The sequence below is a fragment of the Narcine bancroftii genome, chromosome 5, assembly GCF_036971445.1.
Source record: "Narcine bancroftii isolate sNarBan1 chromosome 5, sNarBan1.hap1, whole genome shotgun sequence".
Lineage (NCBI taxonomy): Eukaryota > Metazoa > Chordata > Chondrichthyes > Torpediniformes > Narcinidae > Narcine > Narcine bancroftii.
In genome coordinates, this window is record NC_091473.1 from 189,924,723 (window position 1) to 189,950,815 (window position 26,093).

The 26,093-nt window shown below is 47.6% G+C and overlaps 3 protein-coding genes across 8 annotated transcripts in view; 1 reads left to right on the forward strand and 2 right to left on the reverse strand.

Moving 5' to 3' along the window:
- Window positions 1-13,282: 13,282 nt before the first annotated feature.
- On the reverse strand, window positions 13,283-16,438 carry LOC138764423 (protein S100-A4-like). 3 transcript variants are annotated; one of them, XM_069940328.1, is made up of 3 exons: window positions 16,354-16,438; window positions 13,800-13,942; window positions 13,283-13,581 (listed from the first exon to the last, which is right to left on the reverse strand). In XM_069940328.1, exons 1-3 carry the CDS (start codon window positions 16,421-16,423, stop codon window positions 13,438-13,440), a joined length of 357 nt encoding a protein of 118 aa, XP_069796429.1. In that variant the 5' UTR covers window positions 16,424-16,438; the 3' UTR covers window positions 13,283-13,437. The 3 variants fall into 3 exon arrangements, with proteins under 3 accessions (XP_069796429.1, XP_069796431.1, XP_069796430.1); XM_069940330.1 differs by lacking the exon at window positions 16,354-16,438 and adding an exon at window positions 14,598-14,703; XM_069940329.1 differs by lacking the exon at window positions 16,354-16,438 and adding an exon at window positions 14,307-14,355.
- A 1,248-nt stretch (window positions 16,439-17,686) lies between these two features.
- On the forward strand, window positions 17,687-20,009 carry LOC138764424 (protein S100-A6-like). Of its 2 annotated transcripts, none has more exons than XM_069940332.1 (3): window positions 17,687-17,710; window positions 19,283-19,425; window positions 19,717-20,009. In XM_069940332.1, exons 2-3 carry the CDS (start codon window positions 19,291-19,293, stop codon window positions 19,858-19,860), a joined length of 279 nt encoding a protein of 92 aa, XP_069796433.1. In that variant the 5' UTR covers window positions 17,687-17,710; window positions 19,283-19,290; the 3' UTR covers window positions 19,861-20,009. The 2 variants fall into 2 exon arrangements, with proteins under 2 accessions (XP_069796433.1, XP_069796432.1); XM_069940331.1 differs by lacking the exon at window positions 17,687-17,710 and adding an exon at window positions 18,491-18,592.
- Window positions 20,010-20,803: 794 nt separating this feature from the next.
- LOC138764425 (rho guanine nucleotide exchange factor 2-like) overlaps window positions 20,804-26,093 on the reverse strand; it is a 53,301-nt gene continuing 48,011 nt past the window's right edge. For all 3 annotated transcript variants that reach the window (XM_069940334.1, XM_069940333.1, XM_069940335.1), the window contains 3 exons: window positions 25,453-25,884; window positions 22,946-23,165; window positions 20,804-22,177 (listed from right to left, as the gene is read on the reverse strand). In XM_069940334.1, the coding sequence (XP_069796435.1) occupies window positions 22,035-22,177; window positions 22,946-23,165; window positions 25,453-25,884 (795 nt within the window). In that variant the 3' untranslated portion in view covers window positions 20,804-22,034. The remainder of the gene's footprint in view (window positions 22,178-22,945; window positions 23,166-25,452; window positions 25,885-26,093) is intronic.

The following is a 26,093-nucleotide window of genomic DNA, read 5'->3' on the forward strand; positions in this document are numbered from 1 at the left end:
TCCCTGGTGTGTAAGAGGCTGAGGGAGATCACACACACACACACACACACACACACACACACACACACACACACACACACACACACACACACACACACACACACAAACTCATCGACACAAAAATGCGCGCGCGCACACACCCACACTCACTCTTAAACACACCAGACATTCATGCACACACAAACACCACACACAGACACACATTCACATACACATAGTTATGCAAACACACATAAACAGACACATGCTGACACATAGTCATCGACACACAGACATTCAGACACATGCACACACTCACACATAAATGTCACATACTCCCAGACACATCTCACACACAGACACATGCACACAAAAACACACCACACATTCACATACAGACCCATCCAGATGCACCCACACACACATACATCATATACAAACACACATGTTGACACACACGTACATACATTTCACATACACCACACAGGCTTACACAGTCATGCGAACATACGCATACACACTCACACAGACACACACACACACTCACACAGACACACACACACACACACACACACACACTTGTGCTCAAGCAAACACACACCAAACAAGCCACACACTCACCCATCGTATATAAACATATTTGCACATGTAGAGACAGACACTCAGACATGGAAACACACATACACATTGACACACACATACAGACATGCACACACATTCACATGCACACACATGTCACTGGCTCATACACACACATATACATCCACTCAGAGACACACACATATACAGTCACATATATGCATACACAAAGACACAAACACACACACTGACTCAGATACAACTGTACACACGCACACACAAACACATATTCTTACATACAAACAGGCATAGTCAGTCCTACACATCCGGACACACACATATGGACACAGACACATGTGCACATGCACACAGAGGGAGGAATTGAACCGTGTTCCAGAACACCAGGGCTGCCCACGATGATCCTGCCCCAAGAACCTGTACAAGGAGCGAGACCCGACCACCTCTGTTTTCACTCCCCTTTCAATGGAAACAACTCTGTCACCTGTTCAACTTGTCGGTTAAGGTCCCCAGTGTTTACAGACACTCAATTACTTATCTGCACATGATTGATATCTAAATATTTTGTCACCGGCAAACATAGGCCATTGAATACAAAAACAATGAAATCTCTCCTTGCAGGAATACCCCACCATCAGAGTTGAATGCCTCTCAAGGTGCGTCCGCTCAGAAAACGCCTTCCTAGATTGTTTGCTCCCACCTAGACCAGTCTTTCCACCAGCTCCAGGCAATGACAACACCCTTATCACCTCTGCATAAACACTGCCATGGATCAGAAGCTGAGGAATGTGCGGGAGACACCGGGGTCCAGTACTGGTGGGGATGGGTCTGTCCCTGTGTAACACCGGGGTCCAGTACTGCCAGGGACGGGTCTGTCCCTCTTCCCACCCTGTCCCCTGCAAGGATTCTGAACCCTTCTCTCGATTCCTCCGTCTTCGACGCATCTATTTCCAGGGCAAGGTCTTCCGTGCCAGATCATCAGAGATGTCCTCCTTCATCAAATGACGCAGCATCCCCTCTACCACCATCAACTCAGCCCCCACCCGCATCCACTCCATTACCCGCACATCTGCCCTGGAACCCTCCACCACCACAAGGACAGGATTCCCCTTGTTCCCACCTACCCTCCAACCAGCCTCCACATCCAACACATCCTTCTCCACCATTTCCATCAACTACTACCCTCTCTACCTTCCACAGAGACCAAAGGTCCCATTGCCCAGCTCTCTCCCCACACCCTGTATCAGTCCCCACACTGATCCCACTGCCCTGCTCTCTCCCCACAGCCTGGCATCAGTCCCCACACTGATCCCACTGCCCCACTCTCTCCACTGAATCAGTCCCCACACTGATCCCACTCTCCCCCCCCCCCCTTGGCCCTCTATCAGTCCCCACACTGATCCCACTGCCCCACTCTCTCCACTGAATCAGTCCCCACACTGATCCCACTCTCCCCCCCCCCCTTGGCCCTCTATCAGTCCCCACACTGATCCCACTGCCCCACTCTCCCCCCCCCCTTGGCCCTCTATCAGTCCCCAGTCCCCACTCTGATCCCACTGCCCTGCTCTCTCCCTGTATCAGTCCCCACACTGATCCCATGGCCCCTCTCTCTCCCCACAGCCCCGTATCAGTCCCCACACTGATCCCACTGCCCCGCTCTCTCCCCACAGCCCTTATCAGTCCCCATGCTGACCCCACTGCCCTGCTCACTCCTCTATGTTCATCGGTATCAGGCATACTGGGCACAGAATTTAACATTTATGAGATTCCACCCAGCTCTGGTACTTAAAGTTAATTGGTTCCCGCTCAGGAAGGTTCTCATTGTTTTCAGAGTGAGATTTGTTGCTCGGCAACACACAAACTGATCCCCTCCGATCAGCCACTTCAGTGTCTTGCCAAAGAAACTTGCCCCATGATGTGTTTTCCAGTCACCACAGTGTTCCTTTTGTTTCCCTTATTTCAGGTGCAACATTCTAGACAGTTATTTTCTCTTGTATGGAATTCAAGGGTTTTCAGAACTCACAACCCGTCTTCAAAATGGGGTTTTGAACAAGCTGCAAATTTGCCATGCTGCAGAAACCAGTTCTCTCTCTCTCACTTAGAGAAAATCTGTTTGGTCTCTTTTCTCTCTCTGCTTGCAAAACCACACGAAATTCTTAGAACAGCAAAATGCATCCAGACAGATTGCGGCACTGGACCCAAACTTCTGACTCTGTTCATCAGTTGCTTTCCAAAGCAATAATCCCTTACTCCACAGCATCGGTCTGATTAATACCGATGTGAAGTCCTTCGGCAAAGCAGTTTCCATTGTCCTTGCAAAGGCCCTGGGCCCGGAGGGTCTGGTTTGAGCAGAGCTCTAGCATTTTACAAGATCTGTTTTTTGTGATGTGTTTGAGTTTGCTTGTAACCTACACTAAAACCCCCAATCTAACTCTTCTAAGAATGTATCAATACAGAATAGAACTTCTGATATAATCCATCACAGTATCTCGCTTCGTAACCCATCGTTCTAATTCAGACTGTCCAGGTCAGGGGGTCGGCAAACTTTTTAAACTAGCGACCTCTCCATGGGGATCTCTCATCAACCCCCAAGCATGAATGTCAACTGAATAAATAAATATGATTGGTAACAAATTTCTCTATAGCCTAGTCCAGTGGTTCTCAACCTTTCTCTTTCCACCCACATCCCTCTGCCATCATTGCTCTGTGATGAGTATGGGATTGCTTAAGGTGGGAAGGGAAGGTTGAGAACCACTGCTCTAGACCCAATTGTTACTGAAATATTTTGCTTGAGAAAAATTTGTTATTGGCCCCATTTCCTTTGGAGTCCTGAAATGATGCACATAACGAGTCCATGAAGGAACAAAACAAACAGTGGTACTCCAATTTTTTCTTTACACCCACATCCCACCTTTTTTTTTAAATTTTTTATTTTTCACACTATAAACCACATTGATCAAGATACATACATTTTCCTTTTCAAATATATACAGTGTCATTTTCTCCCCCCACCCCTCCCATCCCACCCTCCCTACCTCCCCTCCCATTCATTTAACGTTCAGAATCTAAGATACATTAAACCCGTCAAACAATGTTGTCACTCAATAAAAATAAACAAGAAATTCCACTGAGTCAATTCTTTTCATTCCCTTCTCCTTCTGTCATTTTAGGTGGTAGATGTCCCCGGTAGGTTTTCTCTATTATGTTTCATGTATGGCTCCCATATTTGTTCAAATATTGTAATATTATTTCTTAAATTATAGGTTATTTTTTCTAATGGAATACATTTCTTCATTTCTATATACCATTGTTGTATTCTCAAGTTATCTTCTAATTTCCAGGCTGACATAATACATTTTTTTGCTACAGCTAGGGCTATCCTAACAAATCTTTTTTGTGCACCATCCAAATCAAGTCCAAATTCTTTGTTTTTTATGTTACTTCGGAGGAAGATCTCTGGGTTTTTTGGTATATTGCTTTTTGTGATTTTATTTAATAACTGGTTTAGATCTTCCCAAAATTTTTTCACTTTCTCACATGTCCAGATTGCATGAATTGTTGTTCCCATTTCCTTTTTACAGCGAAAACATCTGTCAGACACTGTTGGGTCCCATTTATTTAACTTTTGAGGTGTAATGTATAGCCTGTGTATCCAGTTATATTGTATCATACGTAACCTCGTATTTATTGTATTTCTCATAGTTCCTGAGCATAACTTCTCCCATGTTTCCTTCTTTATCTTTATGTTTAGATCTTGTTCCCATTTTTGTTTAGTTTGACCATTTGTTTCCTCATTCTCCTTTTCTTGTAGTTTAATATATGTTTGTTATAAATTTTTTGATTATCATTGTGTCTGTAATCACAAATTCAAAATTACTTCCCTCTGGTAACCTCAGACTGCTTCCCAGTTTGTCCTTCAAGTAGGATTTCAGTTGGTAGTATGCCAACACTGTACCTTGAGTTATATTATATTTATCCTTCATTTGTTCAAAGAATAATAATTTATTTCCTGAAAAGCAATTTTCTATTCTTTTAATCCCTTTTTTCTCCCATTCTCTAAAGGAAAGGTTATCTATTGTAAAAGGGATTAGCTGATTTTGTGTCAGTATTAGTTGTAGTAGTTGGTAATTTGTTTTATTCCTTTCTACATGAATCTTCTTCCAAATATTAAGCAGATGATGTAATACTGGAGAATTCCTACGTTGTACCAATTTTTCATCCCATTTATATAATATATGTTCGGGTATCTTCTCCCTTATTTTATCTAGTTCTAATCTAGTCCAATCTGGCTTTTCCCTTGTTTGATAAAAATCTGATAGGTATCTTAATTGTGCGGCTCTATAATAATTTTTAAAGTTTGGCAGTTGTAAGCCTCCTTGTTTATACCATTCTGTTAATTTATCTAGTGCTATTTTCGGTTTCCCCCCTTTCCATAAAAATTTCCTTATTATTTTCTTTAACTCCTTGAAGAATTTCTCTGTCAAGTGTACTGGCAATACCTGAAATAGGTATTGTATCCTTGGGAAAATGTTCATTTTAATACAGTTTACCCTTCCTATTAGTGTTAGTGGTAAGTCTTTCCAATGCTCTAAGTCGTCCTGTAATTTTTTCATTAGTGAATAATAATTGAGTTTATATAGATGGCCGAGGTTTTTATTTATTTGTATTCCTAGGTGTTGTATTGCTTGCATTTGCCATCTGAATGGTGATTCTTTCTTAAATTTTGAAAAATCTGCATTATTCATTGGCATTGCTTCACTTTCATTTGCGTTAATCTTGTATCCCGACACTTCTCCATATTCCTTCAATTTCTTATGTAATTCTTTTATTGATATTTCTGGTTCTGTTAAGTATACTATTACGTCATCTGCAAATAAACTGATTTTAAATTCCTTGTCTTTTATTTTTATCCCTTTTATTTTATTTTCTGTTCTTATCAGTTCTGCTAGTGGTTCTATGGCTAACGCGAACAATAACGGCGATAGTGGGCATCCCTGCCTTGTTGATCTGCTTAAGTTAAATTGCTTTGATATATATCCATTTACTGTCACTTTCGCCAATGGCCCCTTATATAATGCTTTAATCCAATTAATATATTTCTCTGGTAAACTGAATTTTTGTAGTACTTGAATAAATAATTCCATTCTACTCTGTCAAAGGCCTTCTCTGCGTCTAAAGCAACTGCTACTGTTGGAGCTTTATTTCCTTCTACTGCATGAATTAAGTTAATAAATTTACAAATATTGTCTGTTGTTCGTCTTTTTTTAATAAATCCAGTTTGGTCTAGATTTACTATTTTTGGTACATAGTCGGCTAATCTGTTGGCTAATAGTTTAGCTATTATCTTATCATCTATGTTAAGTAAAGATATTGGTCTATATGATGCTGGTGCGAGTGGATCTTTCCCTGTCTTTGGTATTACTGTAATTATTGCTCTTTTGCATGAATCTGGTAAGCTTTGTGTTTTATCAATCTGGTTGATTACCTCCAGAAGGGGAGGAATTAATAAATCTTTAAATGTTTTATAGAATTCTATTGGGAATCCATCCTCTCCTGTTGTTTTATTATTCGGTAGTTTTTTTATTATCTCTTGTATTTCTACTATTTCAAATGGTTCTGATAATTTATTTTGTTCCTCTATTTGTAATTTTGGTAGTTCAATTTTAGTTAAAAATTCATCTATTTTGGCTTCTTTCCCTTCGTTTTCAGTTTGGTATAATTGTTCGTAGAATTCTCTGAAGTTTTCATTAATCTCGAAATAAACAAAAATCTAGGCCAATTATATAAACTCAATTACAATCCACTAATGAAAAAATTACAGGACGATTTAGAGCATTGGAAAGATCTACCACTAACACTGATAGGAAGGATAAACTGTATTAAAATGAACATTTTTCCAAGGATACTCTACTTATTTCAGGCATTGCCAATACAACTGACAGAAAAATTCTTCAAAGAGTTAAAGAAAATAATAAGGAAATTTTTATGGAGAGGGGGGAAACCGAGGATAGCACTAGATAAATTAACAGAATGGTATAAACAAGGAGGCTTACAATTGCCAAACTTCAAAAATTATTATAGAGCCGCACAATTAAGATACCTATCAGATTTTTATCAAACAAGGGAAAAACCAGACTGGACGAGATTAGAATTAGATAAAATAGGGGAAAAGATACCTGAACACATATTATATAAATGGGACGAAAAATTGCTACAACATAGAACTTCTCCAGTATTACATCATCTCCTCAATATTTGGAAGAAGATTCATGTAGAAAGAAATAAAATAAATTATCAATTACCAAAACTAATATTGACGCAAAATAAGCTACTCCCTTTTACAATAGACAACCTTTCCTTTAGAAAATGGAAAAAAAAAGGGATTAAAAGAATAGAAAATTGTTTTTCAGGAAGTAGATTCTTATCCTTTGAACAAATGAGAGATAAGTACAATATAACTGGAGATACAGCGCTGGCATATTATCAACTGAGATCCTACTTGAAAGATAAATTAGGAAGCAATTTGAGTTTACCAGAGGGAAGTAACCTTGAATATGTGATTACAGATACAATGTTAATCAAAAGATTTATAACAAATATGTATATTAAACTGCAAGAAAAGGAGAATGAGGAAACAAATGGTAAAACTAAACAAAAATGGGAACAAGATTTAAATATAAAGATAAAAAAGGAAACATGGGAGAAATTATGTTCTGGAACGATGAGAAATACAATAAATACGAGGCTACGTATGATACAATATAATTGGTTTCACAGACTATACATTACACCGCAAAAGTTAAATAAATGGGACCCAACAGTATCTGACAGATGTTTTCGGTGTAAAAAAGAAATGGGAACAACAATTCATGCAATCTGGACATGTGAGAGAGTAGAAAAATTTTGGGATGATCTCAATCAGATATTAAATAAAATAACAGAAAAGTTTTCATTAATCTCCGTTGGATTATGTGATTTGTTTGTCTTTTTTCCTTGATGCCAATACCATTCTCTTAGTTTGTTCTGCCATGCTAGAATTTTGTGCGCTTTTTCTCCTAGTTCATAATATTTCTATTTTGTCTTCATTATATTCTTCTCCACCTTATATGTTTGTAGTGTTTCATATTTTATTTTTTTATCTGCCAATTCTCTTCTTTTAGTTGTATCTTCCTTCATTGCTAATTCTTTTTCTGTTTTTGTTATTTCTCTTTCCAACTTTCTGTTTCCCGATTGTAGCCCTTCTTCATCTTGGTTACATAACATTATTTGCCCTCTGATGAACGCTTTCATTGCGTCCCATAGTATAAACTTATCTTTCACTGATTCCGTATTTATTTCAAAGTACATTTTAATTTGTTGTTCAATGAATTCTCTAAAATCCTGCCTTTTAAGTAGCATGGGGTTTAATCTCCATCTATACATTCTTGGAGGGATGTCCTCTAACTCTATTGTCAATATCAGGTGTGAGTGGTCCGATAATATTCTAGCTTTATATTCTGTTTTTCTTACTCTATCTTGCATACGAGCTGATAACAGGAATAGGTCTATTCTTGAGTATGTTTTATGTCTACCCGAATAATATGAATATTCCTTTTCCTTTGGGTGTTGTTTCCTCCATATATCCAAAAGTTGCATTTCTTGCATCGATTTAATTATAAATTTGGTTACTTTGTTCTTTCTGTTAAATTTTTTCACAGTTTTATCCATGTTTGAATCCAAATTAAGGTTGAAATCCCCTCCTATTAGTATGATCCCTTGCGTGTCTGCTATCTTCAAAAAAATATCTTCCATAAATTTTTGATCTTCTTCGTTAGGTGAATATACATTGAGTAAATTCCAAAATTCCAAATATATCTGACATTTTATCATTACATATCTCCCTGCTGGATCTATTATTTCCTCTTCTATTTTAATTGGTACATTTTTACTGATTAATATAGCTACTCCTCTAGCTTTTGAATTATATGACGCTGCTGTTACATGTCCTACCCAATCTCTCTTTAATTTCTTGTGCTCCATTTCAGTTAAATGTGTTTCTTGCACGAATACTATATCAATTTTTTTCTTTTTTCAGTAAATTTAGCAGTTTCTTCCTTTTGATTTGGTTATGTATTCCGTTAATATTTAAAGTCATATAGTTCAACGTAGCCATTTCCTACTTTGTTTATCTTTCCTTTCCGTTTCCTCATCATCACCTTTCCTTCTTATCCATTTCTGCTTTATAAGACTACATTTCTAAAACATCAAACATTTCCCTTATTCTCCTATCTAAAATTTCTTTAACCCCACTATCCCCTCCCCTTCCTGAGTTGCCCTTTATCCCTTGTCGGGCAACCACATCTCCCCTCTCCATTTGGATTTGCAAATTCACTCGCAAGCGTCAACTGATTTCGCAGTGACCGTAACTCCTCCCCACCCAGCCCCCCCCAGAAAAGATTTCAATTTTCATATATGACAAAGGTCACTCTCTTAATTCCCTCCTTACTTCTTCTCTTCCCTTATTAATTCTTATCTATACTCTATATATTTTCCTTTAAATATGGATACACTCATGTACACACATACATATAGTTCGTGGTAACTTTTGCTCTCGTTACATGTCTTCATCTCTCTGTCTGTCTTGTAGTTGTAATTTTCGTGCTTCCTCCGGATCCAAGAATAGTCTGTTTTGCTGCTCTGGAATAACTATTTTAAGTACCGCTGGGTACTTTAGCATAAATTTATATCCTTTTTTCCATAGGATCGCTTTTGTGTATTAAACTCCTTTCTCTTCTTCAGGAGTTCAAAACTTATGTCTGAATAAAAAAAATTTTTTGACCTTTGTATTCCAGTGGCTTTTTGTCTTCTTCATTGCTTTCTCCAATATATTTTCTCTCGTTGTATATCTTAGGAATTTTACTAAAATGGATCTTGGTTTTTGTTGTGGCTGTGGTTTAGGGGCTAGTGTTCTATGTGCCCTTTCTATTTCCATTTTTTCCTGTAATTCTGGTCTTCCTAGGACCCCGGGGATCCAATCTTTTATAAATTCTCTCATATTCTCACCTTCTTCATCTTCCTTAAGGCCCACTATCTTTATATTATTTCTTCTATTATAAGTTTCCATTATATCTATCTTCTGAGCTAACAGCTCTTGTGTCTCTAACTTTTTTATTAGATTCTTCTAATTTCTTTTTTAAGTCATCTGCTTCCATTTCTACGGCTGTTTCTCGTTCTTCCACATTGTCCACTCTTTTTCCTATATCTGACATGACCATCTCTATACTATTCATTTTTTCTTCTGCACTTTTAATTCTTCTTTTTATTTCACTAAATTCTTGTAATTGCCATTCTTTTACTGATTCCATATATTCTTTAAAAAAAATATATCCATTGTCTTGCCTTTCCCTTCTTCTTCCATTTCTCTATGTTCTTCTTCTTCTTCCTCTGGGTTGGTCATCTGTTGTTTCCTTGTTTTCTTTTTACTCTCTTCTTTTTTGTTCTCGTTGTTTTCTATGTTCTCTTTCTGTTGTTGTGTTGTAGCTGTCATCCTCAGCTTTGGAGATCGACTCCTCAGCTGGTCCCCCCTCCCGTCAGTGTTTTTTTTTCATGCACGGTTGCGCACTTTTACTTGACTCCGCGAGCCATTTTTGTAGTCCCGAGCTAGGGTCTTCCACTGACCTGAGGGAGCGGGCTTCTCTCTCTGCGGCGGGCCTCCTCAGACAGGTAAGGCCTTCACCTTCTTCTTCCGACGTTCTTTTTTCTTCTCTTCTTCCCGTTGCTTTCAACTTTTCTTTCTTCGCTGCCATTTTCTTCCCACCTTTACTTTCACTTTGTTTTAATTTTTATGTTTGTGCCTTTGTGTTTTGTTAAAACTTTTCCGGAGAGGGCTGGAGTTCCCTGACCGGCCACTACTCCATTACGTGACTCCCCCCCACCCACATCCCACCTTAAGCAATCCCTTACGGATCACAGAGCACTAACGGGAGAGGGATTACTTAAAGTGGGATGTGAACTGAAAGAAAAAGGCTGATAACCACTAGTCTAGACATTTAACGATCCCTTGGATAGCCCCATCGACTACCGCCCCAGGGGTCAATATGGACCACTTTACCGACACCTGGTCCAGGTTAATCTTACGTTTTGGCCAAGTTTATCGATTTAAAAAAGCTTTAACCTGATAAGTATTCAGAAGTATTCTTCATATATTTTAGAGAAAGGTTCATTTTTTAAAATTCAAATTCTCAATGTGCTATTTGGACGCAAATTATTTTTGGGTTGGAGATGTTGGGGGGCTGGTAGTCATGGTGGGGAGCTGGCTGATGGAGGACCTCAGTTTTCTTCAGGCTGACTTCCAGGCCAAACATTTTGGCAGTTTCCGCAAAGCAGGACGTCAAGCGCTGAAGAGCTGGCTCTGAATGGGCAACTAAAGCGGCATCGTCTGCAAAGAGTAGTTCACGGACAAGTTTCTCTTGTGTCTTGGTGTGAGCTTGCAGGCGCCTCAGATTGAAGAGACTGCCATCCGTGCGGTACCGAATGTAAACAGCGTCTTCATTGTTGGGGTCTTTCATGGCTTGGTTCAGCATCATGCTGAAGAAGATTGAAAAGAGGGTTGGTGCGAGAACACAGCCTTGCTTCACGCCATTGTTAATGGAGAAGGGTTCAGAGAGCTCATTGCTGTATCTGACCCGACCTTGTTGGTTTTCGTGCAGTTGGATAATCATGTTGAGGAACTTTGGGGGACATCCGATGCGCTCTAGTATTTGCCAAAGCCCTTTCCTGCTCACGGTGTCGAAGGCTTTGGTGAGGTCAACAAAGGTGATGTAGAGTCCTTTGTTTTGTTCTCTGCACTTTTCTTGGAGCTGTCTGAGGGCAAAGACCATGTCAGTAGTTCCTCTGTTTGCGCGAAAGCCGCACTGTGATTCTGGGAGAATATTCTCGGCGACACTAGGTATTATTCTATTTAGTAGAATCCTAGCGAAGATTTTGCCTGCAATGGAGAGCAACGTGATTCCCCTGTAGTTTGAGCAGTCTGATTTCTCGCCTTTGTTTTTGTACAGGGTGATGATGGTGGCATCACGAAGATCCTGAGGCAGTTTACCTTGGTCCCAACAAAGCTTGAAAACTCAAAACGGTCAACCAGTTTACCTATCTTGGCTGCACCATTTCATCAGATGCAAGGATCGACAATGAGATAGACAACAGACTCGCCAAGGCAAATAGCGCCTTTGGAAGACTACACAAAAGAGTCTGGAAAAACAACCAACTGAAAAACCTCACAAAGATAAACGTATACAGAGCCGTTGTCATACCCACACTCCTGTTCGGCTCCGAATCATGGGTCCTCTACCGGCACCACCTACGGCTCCTAGAACGCTTCCACCAGCGTTGTCTCCGCTCCATCCTCAACATCCATTGGAGCGCTTACATCCCTAACGTCGAAGTACTCGAGATGGCAGAGGTCGACAGCATCGAGTCCACGCTGCTGAAGATCCAGCTGCGCTGGATGGGTCACGTCTCCAGAATGGAGGACCATCGCCTTCCCAAGATCGTGTTATATGGCGAGCTCTCCACTGGCCACCGTGACAGAGGTGCACCAAAGAAAAGGTACAAGGACTGCCTAAAGAAATCTCTTGGTGCCTGCCACATTGACCACCGCCAGTGGGCTGATAACGCCTCAAACCGTGCATCTTGGCGCCTCACAGTTTGGCGGGCAGCAACCTCCTTTGAAGAAGACCGCAGAACCCACCTCACTGACAAAAGGCAAAGGAGGAAAAACCCAACACCCAACCCCAACCAACCAATTTTCCCCTGCAACCGCTGCAATCGTGTCTGCCTGTCCCGCATCGGACTTGTCAGCCACAAACGAGCCTGCAGCTGACGTGGACTTTTTACCCCCTCCATAAATCTTCATCCGTGAAGCCAAGCCAAAGAATTTTTGGGTTAATCATTAAACGTAAAACTCCCAATGGATCTATTATTATTCTTATTGGGGAATATTAAAAATGGTTAGTCTAAAATTAACTATGCACCAAATTGAATGTTTACAATTAGTTTTAATTTTTAGGAAATATATAGCAGTTACTGGGAAATCGGACATGGATCTAGATGGCAAACTGAACTGCTCTTGTAAAATATAACTTGGTTTATGTAATACATATAATCTTATAAATATGGAGAGCATTTTTGGTTCGAAGATTTCGAGGCTCGTCCTGCTGGTGATTTTCGGCTTCCACAATGGCCGGCTTGAATGCACGTATTTTTGATCATCTCATTCTCTTCCTTTCATTTGGGAGGAAGGAGGCAGTGGGGTCACTGGGAAAGGATGGGTCGGAGGTGGGATCAGTGTGGGGACTGATACAGGGCTGTGGGGAGAGTGGGGCAGTGGGATCAGTTTGGGGACTGATACAGGGCTGTGGGGAGAGTGGGGCAGTGGGATCAGTATGGGGACTGATACAGGGCTGTGGGGAGAGTGGGGCAGTGGGATCAGCATGGGGACATTCAGGCTGTGGGGAGAGAGCGGTGCAGTGGGATCAGTGTGGGGACTGATACAGGGCTGTGGGGTGAGGAGGGGGATGGGAAATGGTAGGGGTTGGGGGTCACTCTACCCAGGATTTCCCCCCTCCCCACCCCACCAGGGTCATCCCTCTGCTCATTGGGGTCACACCTCCTACCATTCCCCCACCCCCTCCCATTCCAGTCCAGCTGAAATGAAACACCAAAAGACAGCTTCACTGTAAGAGGTTTTATTCACTGAGAGAGTGTTTCAGAACAGTACGATGTCACTGTCCGCCTGGCCCAGATCCCTACCCTCTGCGGCCAGGGGTGGGAGGGTTGGGCTTCATTTCCCAGTGGCCCTCGGAGAGCGAGCGCTGGCGATGACCTTCAGGAACAACACTTCTGCTGCTTCTGACGTGGATGTTTGTGTGTTGCCAGACAAAAGACTAGAATGGTAAACTCGCAGATGTCCAGCTTATTGTTTTTATCTTTATCGATGATAACACTGGCAATTTCATCGTATTCTTTGTCCTTTGAAAGAAAAGGGATAATTCTGTAATTCATTCTGTCTCTCTTCATCTCACCATTTCTTCATCTGACATTTGGCCCATCAACTCCCATGCTAACCCATGAGGCCAACCCACCTAACACTCGCTTTTCACCCCCATCCCCGACACCCTCTCCCCCCTACCCCTGTCTCTCTCCCTCCCTCTCTCCCCGTGTGTGACTCTCTCACTCATCGAACTCACCGAGTACACGCTGAGCTCTTGTTTTAAAATTGATTTCAACTCGTCCAACTCCAGGCTGTCCTTGTCGCCGCCCTTCTCAGCATATTTTTTAAAAATGCTTTCAATTTCATTCATCGCTTTTTCCAGGGGCTTCATCTTGGAACCTAAATGAAATTCAGCCCGATCCCCACAAGGGGAATTTCGTGAGACTTTTTAATGGTAGAACATTCCGATACGGTGCAGGCCCTTCGGCCCACAATGTGGTGCTGACCGATATAAACCTTCCCTCCCTCCCACCCACAACACTCTTATTTTTCATTCAGGTATGGGCTTGTCTGAATTTTTAAAATGTCCCCATTGTCTCTCCACCTCCCGTATTATCTGGTGACCTTCTCCTCTCGTCCACACATCCAGTACACACCATTCATCCCTGCTGTCCCCTATCTCTCCCTCACTCTTTCCATCTCTATGGTGATACTAGACTGGCCACACTCCTACCAGCTCTCCTGCAGGAGGGGATCACTGTACCTGCAGGGTAGACATCGTGGGAGGCTGGTCCCATCTGTCCAGTCAATCACCGGCCCGTATAAAGACCTGTGCCGGCTCCTTTGGGAGCGAATCGGACACGTGGAGCCAGGAAGCGACAGAAGGTACGTGTTGAAGCAGATTAAAGCCTGTTTGAACTTTGTGCCTGAATCCTTTGCCCAGTCAATCTCACATTCCCTCACTCACATCGAGCCTCTATCTCTCTCTCATTCTCTCACACACTCTACCCGCTCTCTCTCCCTCCCTCCCACACTCACTCACTCACTCACTCACCTGGTCTCCGCTGCTGCTGCTCTGATCAGGAGGTGAGATGCTGGGTGCCACAGGTGTGGACGCCCTTCCCCTTATACCCCCACAAGCCGTCCCCCTCCCTCCATCTCGCTGGGTGTGGACCTGTCGCCATTGGCCAAACCATCATACACCCAACAAACATAAGGTGATATTTCATTTCAATTGGAATTCATCTGGAAGCCGGCCAAGCACCTGAACGGGAGACGCCTTTTACTGTCCGCCCACTAAATTTTGATCTCTGATTCATGCCCACCGCCCGCCTACAGCCCAGATCCCCAAGGACCCCGCTCCATAACACCTCGCCCCCCCCCCCCCCCAACCTCACATTCACTCCTTTTTTGTTCCGCGATCTACGGGACAGATCGCAGAGGAGCTTCGAAAGGGGAGCTGGGTTCCAGGGAAAGGGGAAGCAGGTCGGGGCTTCGTTGCCTGGAGCGGGCGAGTTGGCGGTGGTTTATAAAAGGCCGAGGATGTGCAGATCGGCTTTTCCCACTGAGCTCGGGCGGGACAAGATCCACGGATTTGGGGGGGGGGGGGGGGAGGGAGGGAAAGGCTTTGGAGGAGGCTACTTCACGCAGAGAGCCGGAGGGGACGGTGTGGAAAGAAGTGAGTGGTGAATGTGGGCTCCATATGAAGACTTAAAGGATTTGGGCAGGGACACGGATGAGAGGGGTCTGGAGGGCGATGGGCTGAGCGCAGGCAACAGAAAAATGGCTCGACACCGAATAGATGGGCCAAAGGGCCTGTCTGTGTGCAGTAATGTTCTATGGATCTATAGACCACGGTCCACACGAATACACAGCACATCATCCCATCCATGCACCAGCACAAAACTTAAAATATAAACAGATAAATATTTAGGGCTGATAGGGTTGTTTGGGGCGGTGAGATCAGTGTGGAGGTGGTCTGGGTTAATAAGGGAGGGTTTAAGGGGAGGCCGTGTTGTGGTGGTCTCGGTTAAAGTGGGAAGGTTTAAGGTGGGGTGGCAGTGTTGAGGTGGTCTGGGTTCGATGAATTTGCTGCTGGGATGTAATTCCAAGCCTTGCTCCAGTTGGATTCAGTTTGAGGTATTTATCAAACCCACACTGACTGGTCCAACCTGCCCAACATCGAACCACCGTTGATTTACATTCCTTTGGTTATGGGACATAATTGAAGTTTGGGTGGGGACAGGTTGTCGTCAGGACAACTCGCCAACAGAGATCCCCACCCAACGTGCCACCTCCCCCTGAACTCCCTGCACCCGCTGGCAGCCCCTCACTGCACCCCTGGGCGTGCTTTCTACTGCAGAAATTGTCGTCTTTCTGTAGGTCTGAGCGTTTCTGGCGTGGGTTATCACACAGACTCGCTCTCACAGACACACATTGAAGGCCGCAAATCACAACCAGGTCCATCGCGGGCTCCGACACCATAACCCTGGTCCTAACCCCTTCCCTTCGGGCAGAAGGTACGGTTTCCTGAAGACCAGCCCGTCAGGGAACGGTTCCGTCCCAGCCGCCGTCAGGCTCTCGTCCTCGTGAACACCAACCACAAAGTGCTTCGAGGGGCTCGTCACGGGGCAACCCCAGGTTCCTACTTCCCCCTCCCCCCCCCCCACACTGGAACCCCCACCCCCCCCCCCCAACTGCCCTCCACCGACCCCTCGCCCACCTGGAAAACAAGGACTCGTCCGTTCAAATGCCCGTTTATTGACCAGCAATGATCAGACCTCAGTACCTGATGAGGAAGGTGAACCTACCAGGTCGAAACACCCCACCCCCCTCATCTGGATCCTCGACTTCCTGTCGGGGAGACCTCAGGGCGACCATGGGAAGGGGTGTTCGCTGACTACCGTGGGCTGATCAGTGAGAACGAGGAGGCAGGACGTTAGCGGACCGCACGGTGCGGAGCCAATAACCCGTATCTGAAATAAGGCGAAAGAGTTGGTTGTCGACTTCAAGAGGGTCCGGGGTGGGGGGCCGGCGCCCTGCTCTGACCATCCACGCCTCGACCGTTGAGATACAAAGGTATCGAGTTCCTCGGACTGCCCTCGGCGGAGAATCTCACCGGCTCCGCGGCCAAGTCACTCTACTTCCCGCGAGTGCTGAGGGAAGTCCATCTCCCACCTCCGCCCCCCACCTCCTCACTCCATTCTGCAGAGGAGGTATCGAGGGCTTCCTGGGCAACTGCATCACCCCCCGGTACCTCCTCGGACCCTGCAGGGGACGGTGAAGTCGGCGGAAAGGACCGATGACGGGGATAGGCGACCCTTGATGTGGGCGAAGGGCAGTCAACCTCCGCACGTCCCGTCCCCCCACCACCCCTTCACGTCAACTGCTCTCCCCCTGCCAATCGGGTACAAGGTACTCAGGGGGGTCCCCCACGTCCAGATTGGGCAAGAATTTTGCCCCCCACCCGCTCCACACAACCAGGCTCCTGAACTCCCAGACCATTTGGGGATTGGGCCCCGTGTACGTCTTCATATTTGAATGTCTTCGATAAATCTGCCCCGTGGTCCTGGAGAAACGCGATCTCGTTTCTACCGTGCAACCAGAGTGTGAACGATGCGGCTCAACCTCGTTCACTGATCAGGGACGGCTCCCACATCACAATACGACTCCCGTAAACTCCTTTCATCGATTGGAGGTCGATACGGAGGCTCGTCTCAACCACCGAGAGGATGACTGGGGCCTCCCTCCCCTGTACAATGTAGACCTACAGCGCGGTAACAGGCCATTCCGCCCCGCGAGCCCGTGTTGCCGAAATTTCATCCCATTGACTTACACCCCCCCCTCCCCCGGTCGTTTCGAACGGTGGGAGGAAACCAGAGCCGCGGGAAAAAAACCCACTGAGACACAGGGAGAACGTGCAAACTCCTTACAGACAGTGCGGGATTGGAACCCCGGTCCCGATCGCTGGCGCTGTCGAGGCGTTACCCCAGTCACTACGTCAACTGGGCTGTATTCACCGGGATCGGTCCTTGATCGAGGCTCAGATAATCGTCGAGGGTCCTTTCCAACCAGCGCACAGGATCTGTGACTCGGCCATCAGGAAGGTGGTCCGGGAGTCAGGCTGGTGTTCAGGGCCCCGTGGGCTGCGGGGCTCCCTGTAACCGGGTAAATCAGCCCCAAATGTTTTAAGTTTTGTGCTGGTTCATGGATGGGATGATGTGCTGTGTTTTCTTGTGCACCGGGGGGCTATAGAACCATAGAACATTTCTGAACACAGACAGGCCCTTTGGCCCATCTAGTCTGTGTCGAGCCATTTTTCTGCCTTGTCCCGCTGGCCTGCGCCCTGCCCATCGCCCTCCAGACCCCTCCCATCCACGTCCCTGGCCAAATCCTTCTTTAAGTCTTCATATGGAGCCCACATTCACCACTCACTTCTTTCCACATCCCCCCCCCCCCCCCTGCGTGAAGAAGCCTCCTCCAAATCCTTTTCCCCCTAAACCCGTGGATCTTGTCCCGCCCGAGCTCAGTGGGAAAAGTCGATCTGCACATCCTCGGCCTTTTGTAAACCACCGCCAACTCGCCCCTTGTTCTTCTCCGCTCCAGGCAACGAAGCCCCGACCTGCTTCCCCTTTCCCTGGAACCCAGCTCCCCTTTCGAAGCTCCTCTGCGATCTGTCCCGTAGATCGCGGAACAAAAAAGGAGTGAATGTGAGGTTGGGGGGGGGGGGGGTGTTATGGAGCGGGGTCCTTGGGGATCTGGGCTGTAGGCGGGCGGTGGGCATGAATCAGAGATCAAAATTTAGTGGGCGGACAGTAAAAGGCGTCTCCCGTTCAGGTGCTTGGCCGGCTTCCAGATGAATTCCAATTGAAATGAAATATCACCTTATGTTTGTTGGGTGTATGATGGTTTGGCCAATGGCGACAGGTCCACACCCAGCGAGATGGAGGGAGGGGGACGGCTTGTGGGGGTATAAGGGGAAGGGCGTCCACACCTGTGTCACCCAGCATCTCACCTCCTGATCAGAGCAGCAGCAGCAGCGGAGACCAGGTGAGTGAGTGAGTGAGTGAGTGAGTGAGTGTGGGAGGGAGGGAGAGAGAGAGAGAGTAGGGAGTGAGTGAGAGAGAGAGAAGGGGAGTTAAGCAGTTGAGAGTGTGTGAGAGTATAAGAGAGAGATGGAGGCGCGATATGAGAGCGACTGGGCAAAGAATTCAGGCACAAAGTTCAAACAGGCTTTAATCTGCTTCAACACGTACCTTCTGTCGCTTCCTGGCTCCACGTGCCCGATTCGCTCCCAAAGGGGCCGGCACAGGTCTTTATACGGGCCGGTGATTGATTGTGGGCGGGTGGGACCAGCCTCCCACGTTGTCTACCCTGCAGGTACAGTGATTGCCTCCTGCAGTGGAGTTGGTAGGAGTGTGGCCAGTCTAGTATCACCACAGAGATGGAAAGAGTGAGGGACAGATAGGAGACAGCAGGGATGAATGGTGTGTACTGGATGTGTGGATGAGAGAAGGTCACCAGATAATACGGGAGGTGGAGAGACAATGGGGACATTTTAAAAACTCAGACAAGTTCATAACTGCATGAAAAATAGTGGGTTGTGGGTGGGAAGAAGGAAAGGTTTATATCGGTCAGCACCACATTGTGGGCCGAAGGGCCTGCACCGTATCGGAATGTTCTACCATTAAAAAGTCTCACGAAATTCCCCTTGTGGGGATCGGGCTGAATTTCATTTAGGTTCCAAGATGAAGCCCCTGGAAAAAGCGGTGATGGAAATTGAAAGCATTTTTAAAAAATATGCTGAGAAGGGCGGCGACAAGGACAGCCTGGAGTTGGACGAGTTGAAATCAATTTTAAAACAAGAGCTCAGCGTGTACTCGGTGAGTTCAATGAGTGAGAGAGTCACACACGGGGAGAGAGAGAGAGAGAGGTGGGGGAGGGAGAGAGAGAGAGAGAGAGGTGGGGGAGGGAGAGAGAAGGGGAGAGAGTAATAGAGAGGGGAAGGGAATGTCGGTTAGAGGGTTTTGGGGGTATCAATGGGGGTGAAAAGCGAGTTGTAGATGGGTTGGCCTCATGGGTTAGCATGGGAGTTGATGGGCCAAATGTCAGATGAAGAAACGGTGAGATGAAGAGACAGAATGGATTACAGAATTATCCCTTTTCTTTCAAAGGACAAAGAATTCGATGAAATTGCCAGTATTATCATCGATATTGATCGTGACAATAAGCTGGACATCTGCGAGTTTGTCCCAATAGTCCTTTGTCTGGCAACACACAAACATCCACGTCAGAAGCAGCAGAAGTGTTGTTCCTGAAGGTCATCGCCAGCGCTCGCTCTCCGAGGGCCACGGGGAAATGGTGCCCAACCCTCCCACCCCTGGCAGCAGAGGGTAGGGGCCAGACGGATAGTGACATCGCACTGCTCTGAAACACTCGCTCAGTGAATAAAACCTCTGTGAAGCAGTCTGCTGGTGTCTGGTGTTTCATTTCAGCTGGACTGGAGGGGGTGGGGGGGTGAGGAGTGGGGGTGGGGGGGGTGAGGAGTGGGGGTGGGGGGGGTGAGGAGTGGGGGTGGGGGGGTGAGGAGAGGGGGTGGGGGGGGTGAGGAGAGGGGGTGGGGGGGGTGAGGAGTGGGGGTGGGGGGGGTGAGGAGTGGGGGTGGGGGGGGTGAGGAGTGGGGGTGGGGGGGTGAGGAGTGGGGGTGGGGGGGTGAGGAGTGGGGGTGGGGGGTGAGGTGTGGGAGTGGGGTGAGGAGTGGGGGTGGGGGGGTGAGGAGTGGGGGTGGGGGGGTGAGGAGTGGGGGTGGGTGGTAGGAGGCGTGACCCCGATGGGCAGGGGGATGACCATGGTGGGGAGGGGGGCAATCATTTACCATCCGGGGGAGACTGACCCCCAACACCTCCCCCTTCTCGCCCCACAGCCCTGTATCAGTCTCCACACTGATCCCACTCTCTCCCCACAGCCCTGTATGTCCCCACACTGATCGCACTGCCCCGCTCTCTCCCCCACTGATCCCATGGCCCCTCTCCCCACAGCCCTGTATCAGTCCCCACACTGATGCCATTGCTGGGACTGATACAGAATTGTGGGGTGAGCGGGGCAGTGTGATCAATGTGGGGACTGTTACAGTGCTGGGGTGAGAGAGTAGGGTAGAACATACACAACTTGTCCCCCTCTTCAGCGCATTTGTATGAAGAGGGAATAAAGAGAGTGGATCGCAAACTGAGATTACCTGGGGTATATCTGGAACAGCAAACACTTTTTCCAATTTTTTTTAATTCTGATCTTCTCAATCTACTTTTACAGCATTCAATGAGTGAAGAAATCCCATTTTCAATAAAATTCTTTAAAAAAACATTTCGACATACAAAGCATATATGTGTGTGTGTGTGTGTCTGGTTTACGTATGTATATAGTCTATGTGTGTATTTGTGTGTGGTTTGTGTATTTGGTCTGTGTGTGTCTGGTTTGTGTATTTTGCTTGTGTGTGTATTTAGTCTGTGTCTGGTTTGTGTATGTGTATTTAGTCTGTGTCTGCGTCTGGTTTGTGTGCACACGCAGTGAAATAACTGGTCTCTTGGTAGTTAAACAGTGTTGGGGGGGGGCATTGTTTCTGGCTTTTGCCACCACCTCCCATCGTTTGGAACCAGCCTCTTTAATACACTCAGCTACGACTGCCCCCACCCCACGTTAGCAAAGGTGTGGTCCCAGGAGAGACCCTATCACTCACCCACTGGACTCCCTCCCTCAACCCACTCCCTATGTTCCTTACCCACCCCCCCCCCCACCACCACCCCTCTCCCTCCCGTCTGACTCCATGCGAGCTGCCTTTAATTCATCACCGCCTCACTCTTTGGTTTAAAAACAAAAAAAAAATCAGAATCTAATCCAGAATGCAAACGAGGATGTGCTACCTCCTCACTAGCGATTAGCTATGTAAACGGTCACACTGCAGTTCTAGCCTCCCACCAGTAGGGGGCACTGTGGCAAGGCTGGGACACAGCCAGAGCTGCCCCACTTATAAATAAGGGTGGGATGGGGGTGGAAGATGAAGGTTGGAGAGCATTGGAGGTTATCCCTGATGTGAATTCAGGAGTCAGGGGAAGGGGCTAAAGTCAGACGTGGTACTCCTCTCGAGTCACCACAGCCCCTTGCAGGGGGATTTCTTGACTTGATTCCTTGCCCCCAAGCCCCAATCTCTGTCCAGAGAGCAGGAAGGGGTGGGGGAAGAGGGAGTGTCTTGGATCAGGGCTGGTGGTGCCTGGAACTGCCTTGGGGTTCAGGTTGGATGCAGAGACTTGCAGGGAGCCTGATATGAACATGATTCCTGTTAAATAATTTCCCTGGCTTTGTAATCTCCAGTGTTGAACGAGCTCCCAGCTTGGTAACACTCCACACAGATCAGGGGATTGGAGAAGGGGTGGGTGGGGGAAATTGATGCAAGAGAAAACTCTCCTCCCCCCAGCCGGGGAAGGCCAGGGGTCAGAGTTCAGTAATATTCATCGTCGTCATCCTCCTCTGCGGCAGGGTTCAAGGTCAACTGGGGCTGAGAGGTGGGCTCTTCGTCTCCCGAAGCTGGCGGGTCGGGGTCAGAGACAGCGTCTTCTGGAAACTTCTGCAGCTGCTCGGCACCTAGGGAGGGAGGGAGGGGGAAATCAGATGGGTCACCCTGGACCTTGCAGGCGAGCAGCCCTCGATCTTTCCACCACCCCCCCCCCACCACCAATCACACGCACTCAGGCACACACACATACTGTGATAGTACAGATTCTATCACCAATGTGTATATGTACATACGTACAGATGGTGGTGTAGGATGACTGTGATTGGCTGAGAGTGTAGCCACACCTACTGGCAGGACTTAAAAGATTGCTCCTAGCCAGACCAGGTCATTCTGGACTGGTCAACCTACTTGTGATATGCTCCAGTCTTTTAGTTAATAAAAGACTTGGTTTAGATCAACAAGTCTTTGGTTCTTTTGATGCGCTCCACCTACTGGCAGGTCTTAAAGGATTGCTCCTAGCCAGACCAGGTCATTCTGGACTGGTCGACCTACTTGTGATATGCTCCAGTCTTTTAGTTAATAAAAACCTTGGTTTGGTTCACAAGTCTTTGGTTCTTAAGACGCACATTACACATACATAATCACACACACACATTTAAACACACAGACATATATAGTCATACACAGAGAATTGGCTACTGCTCTGCACCTCCACTGACCATGAGGGGGCTGTGTGGAAGGACAACCTGGCTGACACAGGCAGACCCCGCCCACCCCAATTCCACACCCACGCTGTTCCGGACAGCGAGGGTCCCCAAGGACCGGGGTGACCCCCCCCTGCAGATTGGGACCGTCCGCGGACACCACAAACCCTCCTTCCCGCCAACCTCATGTACCTGCAGCCTCCTCGCCCGACGAGGTGGAGGGACTCTCGCTCCCCCCTTCCTCCTCCTCCTCCGGGACGTCCTCCTCCGTCTGCTGCCCGACCCTCGGGGCCAGCCTCCTTTCCAGGCCCTCGCCCACCTCCTGGGGCGTGCAGGGCTCCTCAGGGGGGTCCGACCAGAGTCCCAGGCACAACTCGTCGGCGCTTTTCCGGCGCTGCGCAGCAGGCAGAGGCTGCAGGGGATAGACAAATGCACCAGGTGGCTTTATAGACCTCTGGACAGGCTGAGGAAAGCAGGCCTCGTTTTTCTGCAGATTTGGGGGGCGGGAGAAGTTTATTCTCAATTTGACACAGTGAGGTCATGGACATTTTTGGGGCTTCTCCTCCCCCCCCCCCGAGAAGCAGTGATGAGCACGGATCCTGAGGTCCACTGGCCCGGGATCCGATCCCCCATTGGCAGCCGTCCAGATTTGAGGTGCTTGTTCCCAAGGCCTCAGTGGACAGGACTGAGGTCTATAAAACCACGAGGGTCATTTATAGTTTCTCAGAGCTCGAGAAACTTTAGAAAGGAGATTGATCAGGGTGTTGCCTGGATTGGAGAATGTGTCTCACGAAGCAAGGTTGACAAGGGCTGGGAATTTTTCCCTATGGAGCGACGAAGGATGAGGCTGACTTGAGAGAGGGTTACAAGATTCTGAGGAGCAAAGTTGGGGGAGTCGGGCAGGACAGCACAATTCTGGTTTGAGTCTAACCGTTCGACCACACTTGCACTCAGGATCTGGCGACCTCATTTCAGAAAGGATGCACCAATTAGTCCCTGACTTAAATCATAATTGGGACTGCTTGCATCTCGGAATTGTGGCCGCACACCAAAGCCTGACAGCAGGCGTTTGAAGTCAAATAGATTCACCGATAACAATGCGAAGTTTCCGGAATTTGCTGATTGACCTTGGGCGAACCTTTCCATGTTTCGGGTCCAGGCTCACCTCGTTAATCGGCGTCCCGGGGCTGGGCGTGGCCACCTCGATTCTGCACGCACACAGGAATAAAGTTGGCCGTGCTCAGCCTCCCCCCCCCCCAGGACGCCGACTGACAAGGTAGGTGCACACATTTTGCTTCTTATGTGCCCTGTACCCTTGTTATAGTTTGTAAAATGCAGCATAATCTGTGTTAATTTTATATTTTTTTTTAAAAAGTTTTTGGTTGTATGTGTGAATGGATGGATGCAAGTCACATACGTTGCAAGTTGGGGAGGACCTGTGGATGCTTTGGAGAGAGCACAGAGTTTTACCAGGATTGGAGATCGTCTCATGAAGCAAAATTGACAGAGCTGGGGCCTTTTTCTCTTCGGTGCGACGAGGGGCGACTCCGTAGAGGTGTCCAAGACCATGAGGGGGCTTAGATTGAGGTTAAGTCTTGGGTTAAGGGTGATAGGGGAGAAGCTCAGGGGGAACGACTTCACACAGAGAGCAGTGATACAAGCAGAAGTGGTGAATGCAGGGCTGAATTTTAAGATTTCGGAAGAATTTGGACAGGAGGGATATAGACTGGGGGCAGGTCAGGGGGACAAGCCAGAATAATAGTTTGTCACAAACCGGATGAGTGCAGGACCTGTTTCTCTGGTTCGAGTGTCGGCCAGACCTTTTTCAAGGGGTGATAGAGAGGACATCTGATTAAGGTGAGGGGAGGGAAGTTTAGGGGAGATTTCTTTTTTGAAAAAACAGAGTGGTGGGTACCTGGAAAGGTACTTCCGGGGGTGGTGACGGAGGCGGCTACATTTAAAAACACCTCCGGCAGGCAGGTAGATGTGAGAAACATTGAGGGTTATGGGCGTGAGGGAGGGGAGGGTGAGGCTGGCACTGTTCTCTGAGATTGATGAAGGTGGGCGGGGTTTACAAGGGGCACAGCCTGGGTGTGGGGCAATGTGGGAGGGGGTGCATCTGGCTCTTCCCCTCCCCATCCGAGACTCCATCCAGTATGTCATTGAAACCAGGCCGGAGGGCAAGGGGCTCTGGTTCCCACCCAACGCCCGCTTTTGGGAGCTGACAAGGGTTCTGCCTCGTAAAAGAGCCCTGGCAAAGCCTCAGGCGCCTACGAGTGGATCTCGGATCCTAATGGGTAGGTGGGGAAAGATCAGAGTAGCGAGAAGGTCCTGCCTTGCCTCCATACAGCTGTTGGCCCGCTTAATCTGTACCAATTCCACCCCCCCTCCCCACTTTCCAGGAACAATCTTGGCAAGCCAGGATGCCTCCCCACAGCTCTGGTCCCAAAACCTCGCCCACTCACGGCGGACATGTCACGGGGGAAGGATTCCTCCCCATCCACCCCCTCATCATTCAGTTTGCTTCTGCCAGGTTCCATCCTCCCCCCTCCCCACCCTTTGCTCCGAGCAACAGATATAGTCTCTCCCCATACCTGTCCCAGGGAATCCCCTCCACTCCAGGAGCAACAGACCCAGCCTCTCCCTGCAACTGTCCTAAGGAATTGGGACCAGACTGGGGTGGGGCAAAGGGGCCTCACCTGAGCCGTGCTGGTGTTGAGGCAGGAAATCGGCCCGGCGGGCAAGCTGAACTGTCTGGAGTGGACCTTCCTCTTGGGCCTCAAGACAGCCGCGGGGCAGGCCTCCATGCCAGGACCCGCCGGGGGCCTGGCGTCCCGCTCGCTCTCCAGGAGCTCCCTCCGCTTCTCCGAGTCCCTGAGCCTGGCCTCCAGGGCCCGGAGCTCCTCCGCGCGCTCCTCACAGGTGCGCCGGCTCCTCTGGAACTCAACCTGCAGCAGGCCATGCTGCCGCCTGAGGCCCGCCAGCTCCTCGCTCTCCTTCTCCAGTCCCCGCAGCCTCTCGAGCTCTGGCTGGGGGCTCTCCTTGGCTCCTGGCCGGGACGCCCTCTGATTCAGCTCCGACAGCTGCTGCCTCTGTTCCTCCAGCACTGTGTCCTGCTTCACCGCCACTGCCTGCTGGGTCAGGGAGAGCGTGGGAGGTCCCAGAAGGGAAAAGGTCATTGACCCCACCACCCCTCCCCTCCCTCCGGTATTACTGAACAACTGTTGGCCCGCTTAATCTGTACCGATTCCACCCCCCCCACTTTGCAGGAACAATCTCGGCAAGCCAGGATGCCTCCCCACAGCTCTGGTCCCAAAACCTCGCCCACTCACGGCGGACA

What these genes read in the sequence shown, in the direction of transcription:
- LOC138764423 (XM_069940328.1), bottom strand. Translation starts at nt 16,423, where the DNA reads ATGGTCGCCCTGAGGTCTCCCCGACAGGAAGTCGAGGATCCAGATGAG. An exon ending in GGGTGGGGTGTTTCGACCTG is followed by an intron (nt 13,943 to 16,353) that starts GTAGGTTCACCT and finishes AATTTCATTTAG; the next exon opens with GTTCCAAGATGAAGCCCCTG. An exon ending in AAGAGCTCAGCGTGTACTCG is followed by an intron (nt 13,582 to 13,799) that starts GTGAGTTCGATG and finishes TTTCTTTCAAAG; the next exon opens with GACAAAGAATACGATGAAAT.
- LOC138764424 (XM_069940332.1), top strand. Translation starts at nt 19,291, where the DNA reads ATGAAGCCCCTGGAAAAAGCGGTGATGGAAATTGAAAGCATTTTTAAA. An exon ending in AAGAGCTCAGCGTGTACTCG is followed by an intron (nt 19,426 to 19,716) that starts GTGAGTTCAATG and finishes TTTCTTTCAAAG; the next exon opens with GACAAAGAATTCGATGAAAT.